General features: G+C 36.9%; 1 protein-coding gene across 3 annotated transcripts in view; it reads right to left on the minus strand.

Moving 5' to 3' along the window:
• Positions 1-15717, minus strand: part of DIAPH3 (diaphanous related formin 3) — a 568557-nt gene that overhangs the window by 198640 nt on the left and 354200 nt on the right. For all 3 annotated transcript variants that reach the window (XM_068526481.1, XM_068526480.1, XM_068526482.1), the window contains one exon: positions 14049-14174. In XM_068526481.1, the coding sequence (XP_068382582.1) occupies positions 14049-14174 (126 nt within the window). The remainder of the gene's footprint in view (positions 1-14048; positions 14175-15717) is intronic.

The raw sequence follows: 15717 nt of genomic DNA on the forward strand, positions 1-15717 counted from the left end.
CAATCTATAAACTCTCACCTAAAATTTATGTCCCAGATAGAGATTATATCCACATGGATTATTTATATATCCTTAACTCCTGCCTAAAAGAGGAATCATTTTCTGCCTTTGCTTGTCCAAACCTATCATTCCAAGTTTGGTTCAATTCTTCCTCTTCCATGAAGCTGCCTTCTCTAATCTCTAGAACTATGAGTGATCATTTCTTCCACTGAATATATAGCACTTTTAGTCCAGGTATCTCTGTAATGAAGTTCTGTTTTCCCTTCTAGTCCAATCCCCTAGTAGTGTTTTGTTTTTGCCACGAGATCACCTGTGATTATCAGCCCTTTCTCTAGATGCTGTATTAAGTCTAATCATCTGCAACTACATTGGTGCCAAAGACTTATTTCACCCTACTGTCACCACTCAAACTTCGGTGGGAAGAGTAACAGGCCTCCTCAAAAGTCTGATGTAAGTCAAGGAACTTCTCTTCATAAAATTGCACATACACACATTCACACACACACACGAACACATAAAATTTGGATGTAATGCTAAGAGCTAACAGAGTTCCTAAAAATTAGGTACCCTGGACAACAGGTTGCACTACTATGGTGGGTGTTTCTAATTGTATGGTTCTACAGCTACTCCTTTTTTGCCCTTATCACTGCTTATAAGGCTTTGAGTTTTAATAAATATGAGTAATTTTATTCTAATACCTGGGAATATGCCCATTCACAGGAATCAGTTTGGCAAATAGGTTAAAATAAAGCTCTATTATTCAATAACACTTTTTAGGTTGTCAGGTTAAGAATCAAAAGTTAATGACATATCAGAAATATGCTTGAGCATACTTAAATAAAACAGTAAAATCCTATTAAATGATGTGATGGGAAAGAAGACCAAGAGCCCAAACCATGGAAACTACATGGTCTTGTTTTAACATCTAGAGAGATTTATAAGTTAATTTTCTTATCATTGTTATCTACAAAACAATGTACTCCCAAAGGAAAGTAAGTAGAGCTTTAAATAAGTGGAATTACCCACAAAAACGGTAAAATTGTGATTGAACTGAAGCAATTCTGGAAATAGCCAAATAAATTCTCAGAAGTTTAAAATGACTATTTGATAGAATGGAATAAATGGTTACCTTAATGAGGCACTCTACATCGTTACTGCTGGGTACCTTCTCATTAAGAGATGGAGGAACATTCAGATAAAAAATCAACATCATCCAAAAGAAAAAACAAACACAGGTGTTCTTGTGCCAATTGTTAAACTCCAGTTAGAAGTTAATGCCCATATCCATAGTAGTCATAAGGCTTTATTTTTATCCCCAGAAAGTTCTATATTTGTGAAGAGCTTTAGAAAAATAGGTGAGCTATACAACAAAATTAAACTTTGATAAAACTCATTACAGAAATATTGATATATAGCCAACTACTTGATATTTTTATAAAATCTATTTTCTTTTCCTTTACCAGGACTAAGGCCAAATTCTGATTAATTTCTACTTGAACAAGGATAATTTTCCCATTTGAAGGTACATGACAACCAGATCTGTGTTCACACACATTGAACCACAAATGTTTAGTGTTGGCCAACTAAGTAGTCAGAATGAGATGTGGGATTTAACTCCTGGTTAGCAAGTACTGTTCATTCCCAAGCCACTCAGCACAAATACATTCTACATTTATTCTCATGTTTTGCCCCCATTATTGCACCTTCCCCACCAAGGATGTCTATTACTTCCATTAATCCTCTTACAAGGACCAGCTCCAATCAGTCCTACAACTTTTATAGTCTAAAACCTTTTATAGATCTTCTTCAGTACCCAGGATCCAGCCAGCCAGCCAGCCAGGTGGGCAGCCAGTCTATAAGTAGTCACTAAACACCACTAAGTACCACTCTTCTAGACATGAGGAAAACCAGTAGTTAACAAGGTAAACAAAGTCCCTGCTTTCATGAAACATGAATTCTAGAGTGTGGTGACAGGTAATAAAGAAGTAAATTAATGAGATATTCAAACAATAATAAGCATTATGAAGAAAACAAAAGTTTGTGTGTGATATTGTATACAGTGACAGAGGCTAACTTATGCTGCATAGTGAGGGAAGTCCTGGCAGAGAAGGTGGCAGTGACTGAAGCATGACTGTCAAGAAGCCGCGAACACGACATTGTAAATGTAGTAAGACTTCTGAGAAGGAAGAGATCATCATAGACTTGAGGATTCATAGAGGATGAGGAGCAGGATATATATTTTTTTAACATCTTTAATGGAGTATAATTGCTTTACAATGGTGTGTTAGTTTCTGCTTTATAACAAAGTGAATCAGCTATACATATACATATATCCCCATATCTCTTCTCTCTTGCGTCTCCCTCCCACCCTCCCTAACCCACCCCTCTAGGTGGTCACAAAGCACCAAGCTCATCTCCCTGTGCTATATGGCTGCTTCCCACTAGCTATCTATTTTACATTTGGGAGTGTATATATGTCCATGCCGCTCTCTCACTTTATCCCAGCTTACCCTTCCCCCATCAAGTCCATTCTCTATGTCTGCATCTTTTTTTTTTTTTAACATCTTTATTGGAGTACAATTGCTTTACAATGGTGTGTTAGTTTCTGCTTTATAACAAAGTGAAAGAGTTATACATATACATATGTTCCCATATCTCTTCCCTCTTGCATCTCCCTCCCTCCCACCCTCCCTATCCCACCCCTCTAGGTGGTCACAAACAACTGAGCTGATTTCCCTGTGCTATGTGGCTGCTTCCCACTAGCTATCTATTTTACGTTTGGTAGTGTATTTATGTCCATGCCACCCTCTCACTTTGTCCCAGCTTACCCTTCCCCCACCCCGTATCCTCAAGTCCATTCTCTAGTAGGTCTGCGTCTTTATTCCCGTCTTGCCCCTAGGTTCTTCTGAAATTTTCGTTTTTATTTTTTTATTTTTTAGATTCCATATTTATGTGTTACCATACGGCATTTCTTTTTCTCTTTCTGACTTACTTCACTCTGTATGACAGTCTCTAATTCCACCCACCTCACTACAAATAACTCAATTTCGTTTCCTTTTATGGCTGAGTAATATTCTGTTGTATATATGTGCCACTTATTGTTTAACCATTCATCTGTCGATGGGCACTTAGGTTGCTTCCGTGTCCTGACTATTGTAAATAGTGCTGCAATGAATATTGTGGTACATGACTCTTTTTGAATTATGGTTTTCTCAGGGTATATGCCCAGTAGTGGGGTTGCTGGGTCATATGGTAGTTCTATTTTTAGTTTTTTAAGGAACCTCCATACTGTTCTCCATAGTGGCTGTATCAATTTACATTCCTACCAACAGTGCAATAGGGTACCCTTTGCTCCACACCCTCTGCAGCATTTATTTTTAATAGATTTTTTGATGATGGCCATTCTGACTGGTGTGAGGTGATACCTCACTGTAGTTTTGATTTGCATTTCTCTAATGATTAGTGATGTTAAGCATCCTTTCATGTGCTTGTTGGCAATCTGTATATCTTCTTTGGAGAAATGTCTATTTAGGTCTTCTGCCCATTTTTGGATTGGGTTTTTTGTTTTATTGATATTGAGCTGCATGAGCTGCTTGTATATTTTGGAGATTAATCCTTTGTCAGTTGTATCATTTGCAAATATTTTCTCCCATTCAGAGGGTTGTCTTTTCATCTTGTTTATTGTTTCCTTTGCTGTGCAAAAGATTTTAAGTTTCATTAGGTCCCATTAGTTTGCTTTTATTTCCATTTCTCTAGGAGGTGGGTCAAAAAGGAACTTCCTGTGATTTATGTCAGTGTTCTGAATATTTTTCCTCTAAGAGTATTCTAGTGTCTGGCCTTACATCTAGGTCTTTAATCCATTTTGAGTTTACTTTTGTGTGTGGTGTTAGGGAGTGTTCTAATTTCATTCTTTTACATGTAGCTGTCCAGTTTTCCCAGCATCACTTATTGAAGAGGCTGTCTTTTCCCCATTGTATATTCTTGCCTCCTTTATCAAAAATAAAGTGACCATATGTGTGAGAGTTCATCTCTGGGATTTCTGTCTTGTTCCATTGATCTATATTTCTGTTTTTGTGCCACTACCATACTGTCTTGATTACTGTAGCTTTGTAGTATAATCTGAAGTATGGGAGCCTGATTCCTCCAGCTCCATTTTCCCTTCTCAAGATTGCCTTGGTTATTCGGGGTCTTTTGTGTTTCCATACAAATTGTGAAATTTTTTGTTCTAGTTTTGTGAAAAATGCCATTGCTAGTTTGATAGGGATTGCACTGAATCTGTAAATTGCTTTGGGTAGTAGAGTCATTTTCACAATGTTGATTCTTCCAATCCAAGAACATGGTATATCTCTCCACCGTTTTGTATCATCATTAATTTCCTTCATCAGTGTCTTATAGTTTTCTGCATACAGGTCTTTTGTCTCCTTGGGTAGGTTTATTCCTAGATATTTTATCCTTTTTGTTGCAGTGGTGTATGGGAGTGTTTCCTTCTCTTTCAGATTTTTCATCATTAGTGTATAGGAATGCAAGAGATTTCTGTGCATTCATTTTGTATCCTGCTACTTTACCAAATTCATTGATTAGCCCTAGTACTTTTCTGGTAGCATCTTTAGTTTCCTCTATGTGTAGTATGATGTCATCTGCAAACAGTGACCACTTTACTTCTTCTTTTCCGATTTGGATTCCTTTTATTTCTTTTTCTTCTCTGATTGTTGTGGTTAAAACTTCCAAAACTATGTTGAATAACAGTGGTGAGAGTGGACAACCTTGTCTTGTTCCTGATCTTAGAGGAAATGGTTTTAGTTTCTCACCACTGAGAAAGATGTTGGCTGTGGTCTGTCATATATCCCCTTTATTATGTTGAGGTAAGTTCCCTATATGCCTATCTTCTGGAGCGTTTTAATCATAAATGGGTGTTCAATTTTGTTGAAAGCTTTTTCTGCATCTATTGAGACGATCATATGGTTTTTCTCCTTCACTTTGTTTATATGGTTTACCACATTGATTGATTTGCATATACTGAAGAATCCTTGCATTTCTGGGATAAACCCCACTTGATCACAGTGTATGATCCTTTAAATGTGCTGTTGGATTCTGTTTGCTAGTATTTTGTTGAGAATTTTTGCATCTATGTTCATCCGTGATATTGACCTGTATTTTTCTTTCTTTGTGACATCTTTATCTGGTTTAGGAATCAAGGTGACAGTCACCTTGTAGAATGAGTCTGGGAGTGTTCCTCCCTCTGATATATTTCAAAGAATTTGAGAAGGATAGGTGTTAGCTCCTCTCTAAATGCTTGATAGAATTCACCTGTGAAGCCATCTGGTCTTGGGCTTTTGCTTGTTGGAAAATTTTTAATTACAGTCCCAATTTCAGTGCTTGTGATTGGTCTGTTTATATTGTCTATTTCTTCCTGGTTTAGTCTTGGAAGGTTCTGCTTTTCTAAGAATTTGTCCATTTCTTCCAGGTTGTCCATTTTATCGGCATAGAGTTGCTTGTTGTAATCTCTCATGATCCTTTGTATTTCTGCAGTGTGAGTTGTTACTTCTTCTTTTTCATTTGTAATTCTATTGATTTGAGTCTTCTCCCTTTGTTTTCTCGATGAGTCTGGCTAATGATTCATAAATCTTTTTTGTCTTCTCAAAAAACCAGCTTTTAGTTTTATTGATGTTTGCTATTGTTTCCTTCATTTCTTTTTCATTTATTTCTGGTCTGATCTCTATGCTTTCTTTCCTTCTGCTAACTTTGGGGTTCTTTTGTTCTTCTGTCTCTACTTGCTTTAGGTGTAAGGTTAGGTTGTTTATTTGAGATGTTTCTTGTTTCTTGAGGTAGGATTGAATTGCAATAAACTTTCTTCGTAGAGCTGCTTTTGCTGCATCCCATAGGTTTTGGGTCATCGTGTTTCCATTGTCATATGTTTCTAGGTATTTTTTGATTTCCTCTTTGATTTCTTCAGTGATCTCTTGGTTATTTAGTAGTGTATTGTTTAGCCTCCATGTGTTTGTATTCTTTTCAGATTTTTTCCTGTAATTGATATCTTGTCTCATAGCGTTGTGGTCGGAAAAGATACTTGATATGATTTCAATTTTCTTAAATTTACCACGGCTTGATTTGTGACCCAAGATATGATCTCTCCTGGAAAATGTTCCATGAGCTCTTGAGAAGAAAGTGTATTCTGTTGTTTTTGGATGGAATGTCCTATAAATATCAATTAAGTCCATCTTGTTTAACGTGTCAATTAAAGCTTGAGTTTCCTTATTTATTTTCATTTTGGATGATCTATCCATTGGTGAAAGTGGGGTGTTAAAGTCCCCTACTATGATTGTGTTACTGTCGATTTCCCATATTATGGCTGTTAGCATTTGCCTTGTGTATTGATGTGCACCTATGTTGGGTGCATAAATATTTACAATTGTTATATCTTCTTCTTGGATTGATCCCTTGATCATTACGTAGTGTCCTTCTTTGTCTCTTGTAATAGTCTTTATTTTAAAGTCTAGTTTGCCTGATATGAGAATTGCTACTCCAGCTTTCCTTTGATTTCCATTTGCATGGATTATCTTTTTCCATCCCCTCACTTTCAGTCTGTATGTGTCCCTAGGTCTGAAGTGGGTCTCTTGTAGACAGCATATATACAGGTCTTGTTTTTCTATCCATTCAGCCAGTCTATATCTTTTGGTTGGAGCATTTAATCCATTTACATTTAAGGTAGTTATCAATATATATGTTCTTAGTACCATTTTCTTAACTGTTTTGGGTTTATTATTGTAGGTCTTCTCCTTCTCCTATGTTTCCTGCATAGAGAAGTTCATTTAGCATTTGTTGTAAAGCTGGTTTGGTGCTGCTGAATTCTCTTAGCCTTTGCTTGTCTGTAAAAGTTTTAATTTCTCTGTCCAATCTGAATGAGATCCTTGCTGGGTAGAGTAGTCTTGGTTGTAGGTTTTTCCCTTTCATCACTTTAAATATGTCCTGCCACTCCCTTCTGGTTTGCAGAGTTTCTGCTGAGAAATCAGCTGTTAACCTTATGGGGATTCCCTTGTATGTTATTTGTTGTTTTACTGTTGCTGCTTTTAATATTTTTTCTTTGCATTTAATTTTTGATAGTTTGATTTGTATGTATCATGGCATGTTTCTACTTGGATTTATCCTGTATGGGACTCTCAGTGCTTCCTGGAGTTGATTGACTATTTCCTTTCCCATATTAGGGAAGTTTTCAACTATAATCTCTTCTAATATTTTCTTAGTCCCTTTCTTTTTCTCTTCTTCTTCTGGGACCCCTATCATGCGAATGTTGGTGCATTTAATGTTGTCCAAGAAGTCTGTAAGATGGTCCTCTTTTTTTTCATTCTTTTCTCTTTATTCTGCTCTGCGGTAATTATTTCCACTATTTTATCTTGCAGGTCACTTATCCATTCTCTGCCTCAGTTATTCTGCTATTGATTCCTTCTAGAGAATTTTTAATTTCATTTATTGTGTTGTTCATCATTGTTTGTTTGCTCTTTAGCTCTTCTAAATCCTTGTTAAACGTTTCTTGTATTTTCTCCATTCTATTTCCAAGATTTTGGATCATCTCTACCATCATTACCCTGAATTCTTTTTCAGGTAGACTGCATATTTCCTCTTCATTTGTTTGGTCTGGTGGGTTTTTACCTTTCTCCTTCATCTGCTGTGTGTTTCTTTGTCTTTTCATTTCCCTTAACTTCCTGTGTTTGGGGTCTCCTTTTCGCAGGCTGCAGGTTCATAGTTCCCATTCCTTTTGGTGTCTGCCCCCAGTGGGTAAGGTTGGTTCAGTGGGTTGTGTAGGCTTCCTGGTGGAGGGGACTGGTGCCTGTGTTCTGGTGGATGAGGCTGGACCTTGTCTTTCTGGTGGGCAGGACCACATCCAGTGGTGTGTTTTGGGGTGTCTGTGAAGTATTATGCTTTTAGGCAACCTCTCTGCTAATGGATGGGGTTGTGTTCCTGTCTTGTTAGTTGTTTGGCATAGGGTGACCAGCACTGTAGCTTGCTGGTCGTTGAGTGGAGCTGGCTCTCAGAGTTTAAATGGAGATCTCTGGGAGAGCTTTCGCTGTTTGATATTACATGGAGCCAGGAGGTCTCTGGTGGACCAATGTCCTGAACTCGGATCTCCCACCTCAGAGGCACAGGCCTGACACCCGTCTGGAGCACCAAGACCCTGTCAGCCACACGACTCAGAAGAAAAGGGAGAAAGAAAGAAAGACAGACAGAAAGAAAGAAAGAAAGAAAGAAAGAAAGAAAGAAAGAAAGAAAGAAAGAAAGAAAGAAAGAAAGAAAGAAAGAAAGGAAGAAAGAAAGAAAGGAAGAAAGGAAGAAAGGAAGAAAGAAAGGAAGAAAGAACGAAAGAAAGAAAGAAAGAGAGAGAGAGAAAGAACAAAAGAAAGAGAGAAAGAAAGAAAGAGAGAAAGAGAGAAAGAAGGAAAGAGAGAAGGAAAGATAGAAGGAAGGAAGGAAAGAAAGAAAGAAAGAAAGAAAGAAAGAAAGAAAGAAAGAAAGAAAGGAAGGAAGAAAGAAAGAAAGAAAGAAAGAGAAAGAAAGAAAGAAAGAAAGAAAGGAAGAAAGGAAGAAAGAAAGGAAGAAAGAACGAAAGAAAGAAAGAAAGAGAGAGAGAGAAAGAACGAAAGAAAGAGAGAAAGAAAGAAAGAGAGAAAGAGAGAAAGAAGGAAAGAGAGAAGGAAAGATAGAAGGAAGGAAGGAAAGAAAGAAAGAAAGAAAGAAAGAAAGAAAGAAAGAAAGGAAGAAAGGAAGAAAGAAAGGAAGAACGAAAGAAAGAAAGAAAGAGAGAGAAAGAACGAAAGAAAGAGAGAAAGAGAGAGAGAGAAAGAACGAAAGAAAGAGAGAAAGAGAGAGAAAGAGAGAAAGAAGGAAAGAGAGAAGGAAAGATAGAAGGAAGGAAGGAAGGAAGGAAAGAAAGAAAGAAAGAAAGAAAGAAAGAAAGAAAGAAAGAAAGAAAGAAAGAAAGAAAGAAAGAAAGAAAAAGTTATTAAAGATAAAAAAAAGTAAAATGTAATTTAAAAAAAAAGACAGAAAGAAAGAAGAGAGCAACCAAACCAAAAAACAAAGCCACCAATGATAACCAGCGCTAAAAACTGTACTTCAAAAAAAAGAAGAAAAAAAAGGACAGACAGAACCCTAGGACAAATGGTAAAAACAAAGCTATACAGACAAAATCACACAAAGAAGCATACACATACACACTCACAAAAAGAGAAAAAGTAAAAAATATATATATATCTATATATTTTTTAAAAAAGGAAGAGAGCAACCAAATCAATAAACAAATCTACCAATGATAATAAACTGTAAATACTAAACTAAGATAAACATAAAACCAAAAACAAATTAGTTGCAGAAAGCAAACCCTAAGTCTACAGTTGCTCCCAATGTCCACTGCCTCAATTTTGGGATGATTCATTGTCTACTCAGGTATTCCAGAGATGCTGGGTACATCAAGTTGATTGTGCGGATTTAATCTGCTGCTCCTCAGGCTGCTGGGAGATATTTCCCTTTCTCTTCTTTGTTCGCATAGCTCCTGGGGTTCAGCTTTGGATTTGACCTTGCCTCTGCCTGTAGGTTGCCTGAGGGCATCTGTTCTTCGCTCAGACAGCACACAGTTAAAGTCGCAGCTGATTAGGCTCCTCTGGCTCACTCAGGCCGGAGGTATGGAATGCGGGGCGAGCCTGCGGCAGCAGACACCAACATAACATTGCAACAGCCTGAGGTGCACCATGTGTTCTCCCGGGGAAGTTGTCCCTGGATCACGGGACCCTGGCAGTGGCAGGCTGCACAGACTCCCAGGAGGGGAGGTGTGGATAGTGACCTGTGTTTGCACAGAGGCTTCTTGGTGGCTGCAGCAGCAGCCTTAACATCTCATGTCCATCTCTGGTGTTCGTGCTGATAGTCGCAGCTCGCGCCCATCTCTGGAGCTTGTTTAGGCGGCGCTCTTAATCCCCTCTCCTCGCGCACCCCAAAACAATGACTCTTGCCTCATAGGCAGTTCCAGACTTTTCCCAGACTCCCTCCCAGCTAGCTGTGGCGCACTAGCCCCCTTCAGGCTGTGTTCACGCAGCCAACCCCAGTCCTCTCCCTGGGATCCAACCTCCGAAGCCCGAGCCTCAGCTCCCAGCCCCCGACCACCCCGGCAGGTGAGCAGACAACCCTCTAGGGCTGGTGAGTGCTGGTCGGCACCGATCCTCTGTGCGGGCGCCTCTCCACTTTGCCCTCTGCACCCCTGTTGCTGCGCTCTCCTCCATGGCTCTGAAGCTTCCCCTCTGCCCACCCCCTGTCTCCACCAGCGAAGGGGCTTCTTAGTGTGTGGAAACTTTTCCTCCTTCACAGCTCCCTCCCAGAGCTGCAGGTCCCGTCCCTATTCTTTTGTGTTTGTTTTTTTATTTTTCCTTTTGCCCTACACAGGTACATGGTGAGTTTCTTGCCTTTTGGGAAGTCTGAGGTCTTCTGCCAGCGTTCAGTAGGTGTTTTGTAGGAGTTGTTCCACATGTACATGTATTTCTGATGTATTTGTGGGGAGGAAGGTGATCTCCACGTCTTACTCGTCTGCCATCTTGAAGGTCTCTTGAGCAGGATATTTTAATCTGAGTCTTAAAAGTTTATTAAGAATGGGTTAAATGGAAAACAGATGAGAGAGAAAGCAGAAAACAGGTGAGGGAGGAAAGAAGACTAATTCAAAAGAAAAAATCTGCTCTTACAAATCACTCAATTACGCAACTTCCCACTCTTGCAAATGGATCATGTCTTCTACTAGTTTACATCTCACCCATTCCACTCTTCTATTTTACTCCTAACCAGTTCAATTAAATAAAAATGTACTAAATTCGTTTACCTGAAAAATGCTGTGCTTTATGCAGTGTGGAATATAGATATAAGTAAGATGCAAGTCTTTCTCTCAGTTTTAGCATCTACGTAGTAATTTCAGGAGCATCCAAAATATTGTTATACAGCGTAACAACAAAAAAGAAAGTGTGAAAATAAAGTGAGATAACAATGAAGAAATTTAAAGACTATAAAATGGAAAAGAGTCAAATAACGTGTCACGTAAGTTGTGTGACAAATACAAAAATATAGAAATGTCTAGCAAAATGATTTTTTTCTAAGAGATTTGGGAGAGGGGGTAGGATGAGGAGAAAAGAGAAAGGTAAAGGCTTGTGCAAGGAGAATTTCAAGGGTGATGCTCTAGGATCTATTTGTTATTTTCCTCAAAATAACATATATTCCAGAATGTAAAGGTCAGAAGAAAGGAAAAAGCATCGCATGACACCAATCCTGGCATTTTCCTAATTTTCTCACTGATAAAGAATTTAATAAGTGTGTATACCTCACATATAATACTTCATATATAACAATACTGGTGACCCTACCACAAAACACATTACTCATTTTCAAGCAAATATTTACAGTGAAACTACTCTACTTTAATTATACTTTTGACCAGGCTTTGCAATTGAAAAGTAACATAATTATTACTAAAAAGTCAATGTGATATATATGAAATAATTGTGCATGCCTTTTAAAGAATGTACTAAATTTGTATTTTTTAATATTAAGAAGTGTATGTAAAGAAAGCAAGTACTCGCAGAATAAAAATACCGTAAACTATAGTTGAGTGGTATTCGTGAAATTTCATTTCGTAAAATTATAACAAAATTGTACACTATAGTTTAAAACAATTCAATTAACAGATTAACAGTTCACTAAATCATGACTGTTTAACGTAAATATCTATTTGCAAAAATGAATCCTTAACAACTTAGATAACACAAATATTCTATCAGAATTTGTTGATGATCCAAACATTTGATATGTGCTTCAGCTAATAAGCACTAATACTTAAAACATAAAATTCCAGTGTTAACAATCCAAACTTTAGTTAAACACATTTTTATTCATTGTGCATTTAGTTTCCAAAATCTTCCACTTTCTAAGATGTTAAGAAGCTCACAATTTGCCATTTTAATAAGATCTGTATAAATGCATTTAATATTCAAAATCTGACTTGTTGTCAGTCCCAATTAAAGTAAACAAAGCTTTGCAATGAATGAATTTAATAACTAAGATGAAAAGCAAACGAGTGCAATCTAATCTCAGCAAAGAATATTTATGATTATAAGCTTTGTCAATAGCGAAGTGCACCAACTGTTCATATATCTGACTTCCAAGAGATACATGAATGCTAATCAGTTCATTAGAGGCTTCTAGGTTGTGATATTTAGTGACAGGATGTAGGAGCTTTCTTGTCCATGGAGTATAATTGTACTCAGAATGAAAAATTGTTTCCAACAAAGCTTCATCCTTCCTATTTCTGATTTCCTGCTCATTGCTTTTTATGAGCTACATACCTTTCAAGAAGCTGACATCATTCAGCTTCTGTGTCATATGAACACAAGTATGCATAGGTCCTGAGATCATCTGCTGAGCAGGATTCTAACACCTTTATTCTAAGCTCAGGAATTTATCTCAGGTCCTATGTTCCAGGTAACTGAGCTTCATAATTAGTACACGTACAGTGTATTACCAGAAACTGTATGCAAGCAGAACCTTTCATAAAATGCTTTCTATCTATAGGGAACAATAAAAAGTGCCTCAGTGAACAGTTCTTAATGATTACAATAAATTGTCACATATGAATATTTTAATATGATAAAATTGGGGGGGGAAGCTAAGAATGATGAATCTGATACAATTCTGCAATAACAAATTTTGTTTAAAAAGCATACTTTGCCAAATTAGAAGGTGTGGCAAATACATATTTGATGGATAAACACAGACTTTAGTTTTAAAAAAACAACCTTCTCAAATGTAGTGATAAAGGCCTCCTGCCTAATAAAAGAAGAAACTGGGTGGGTAGGAAACATATGAAAGGAAACAAACACATTAGCCTGAATTGATTGTTGCTGGAGTGCCTTTTTATGATATTTCCCAAAAGAGACAGTGAAGAAAGCTAAAATTGAACTAATTCACAATTAAGCTGAAAGTATATGATACAATAAAATCTATGACAAGCCAGGTAATAATTTTGTGATTTGCCAAGTCTCAGGGGAGAAGAGATAGAAAGAGGAAAAGTAGTTACTTTATTTCAAGTATCACAGTTTAAAATAAAATATTAGGAATATCTATTTATAAGAGCTCGTTTAGAAGTGGGTTATCCTTTCATATAGAATTCTGCAGTCCATATGGAATTTTAATAATGCATAGTAGTGATACTTTATTAGAAGGCAAAAGATATCTAATTTCACAGAATGGTTTGGAAAGCAACTCAACATTAGTTTCTGGAAATAAAAAAAAAAGTTTACTACTTCAATTACTCATTAGAGATTAACTGACAAAGTTAGTGAAACCAAAGATAATTGAATTTAAAGGAACCTTAAATTAAGCAGGGCACAATCCTAATGCTATTAGTTTTTATGTATATATGTATATCCACACACACACTTCCACATAAACATACACACACACATATTTTGTCAATGTTATTTTGGGTCTAGAGAATACCTACACCAGTAGTGATTGGGATAGGTTCCATTTTGATTTTGGAACCATGCAGTATTTCTAAAGGAGATTTTAAAGTTTCTTGAATATGAGTTAATTTTTAATATATAACAACTCTTGAAATTAAGCTGACTAGTCACAACAGTTTATAAAGTCTTCATCTGCTTCCTAAAACATTTCAAAAGTGTCTAAATCACAACATGACATTAGATTCAAACTTCCTCAAATTGAGTTTTCCTATCCTTTCAGTTTACCATGAACATCAGAAGGAAATAGGGCATATGGAAGGAAAAAGATGAGACAACATACTATACAGATTGATAAAAAGGAAAAAAGGATTGAAATCAATAAACTTCTATATTATTCTTGATAGGTAAAAGCCTTGATAAATTTCCTTGCAAGAAGGCAAAGGTTAAACCTTCTATAATTTGGCTCTGTAGGGTGATCTCTCGTTATGCAAGTATACTTAAAATGTTAAGTAAATCGTACTCCTAATTGACTAGTGACTTAAGCTATTTAGATATCAAAGGATATGGACATCTTTGTCACAAACTTATCATGCAAGTCCTCAGGAGGGGGAAAGATTTTCAAATCTTTCTCAAGCTGTTGAAGCTGCCTTCCCATCTGCTTCAAATTCTTTTCCAGCGTTTCTACAGAAACTAAGAGAGAGAATATTATATGCATTAGAAGGACAAAATTATAATATAAAAAAGTAAAACACTCTAGAAACAAAACAATTGTGAAAAACCTTAAAATAATAATGGAAATCCACTAAAATAAATGAAAGGTAAATTTCACTTAAATTTTTTCATTTTTAAATCCAGAATGAAGACAATTTAATAAAAGATTATTTAAAACAGAAGATGAAATTTAGGAAAAGCTCACATGTACAAACCACATTTAAGAAATACTTTTTGTTGAAAATCAGAGTCCTTGACCTCTCAAAAACACACACAAAAAACAGTCTACTCAGAAAAAGAAGGCAAAGAAAGACAATGTTTTTAAAATTAAAACTATTTCAATATAATTTTAGCATTTTTCAAAATCATGATCTTTTGAGAGGGAAAAATAAAATATACATGGAAAAGATGGGGAAAGTATGCTCTTCTGTTCAAGGTCCCCCATGACAGGAATGAAAAGGTATCAGGGGTTATTTGAATAACATGTGAAACAAATGTCAAACTTTCTTTAGTGGTACTATGAGGACAATCTGTGTTTATTAACTAATAAAGATTTTTTTGTGTGTACATTCTTGCCTAGTGCAAATCACAAGTGATTCACATACAGCTAAGCCCAGGATGGATGGATAGATGGCTGGATGGAAGATAGATATACTATCATTTTAAATTAACATTTAAATTTAATGTGTTAGCACACCATTGAACAAAATCACACAATTAAAACATTATGATTAAGTTTGCCGATCAAATTTTATTACACACACACATCAAATTTGGGAAACACCTAGAGAAAAGACAAATAAAATCTGAGGAACTCCCATGTAACAAAAACCACAAGGCAAACACTGGGAAGGAACATAGGTGGATTATTTGTTTTTTTCTGACACTTAATACTTCATTCCAATAGCTACCAATTCTCCAATTCTCCAACGCCAACTGGGTGTCTCCCAATTCACTTCAATTCTGACACGCATTGCCTGGAGTTAGCCCAGAACCCACAGGTTTAAGGACTCAATCCCACAAGACTGCCCTCACTTCACAGGACAGTCACAAGCCCCAGGGATCACCCATACTTCTAACCAATGATAAACTCAAGGGTTCCCATGCCCTCCCCACCAACCCATTTATTTTTTATAATGTGAAAAATTATAATGTGAGTTCCCTCACAGAACTCAGGGAAGTACCTACTATACTTGCTACTACAGTTTTTATTATAAAGGATGTAACTCAGGAATAGCCAAATGGAAGACAGGCATAGGGCAAGGAATGGGGAGGGAGGGGGTAGCACAGTCTCCATGCTCTCTCCAGGTATGCTGCCCTCCCAGCATACCCCTGTGCTCACTACAGCAGAAGCTCCCTTAGCCTCGTCATTTCACTCTTATCGAAGCTTCACAACACAGGCACCACTGAGTACATCACTGGCTATTGGTGACTGAACTGGAGGTCAGAGGGTGGGCTGAAAGTTCTAACCCTCTAATCACATGGTTGGTACCTCTGTCAACCAGTGCCCCCATCCTGAAGC

Source organism: Eschrichtius robustus, chromosome 18, assembly GCF_028021215.1.
Source record: "Eschrichtius robustus isolate mEscRob2 chromosome 18, mEscRob2.pri, whole genome shotgun sequence".
Lineage (NCBI taxonomy): Eukaryota > Metazoa > Chordata > Mammalia > Artiodactyla > Eschrichtiidae > Eschrichtius > Eschrichtius robustus.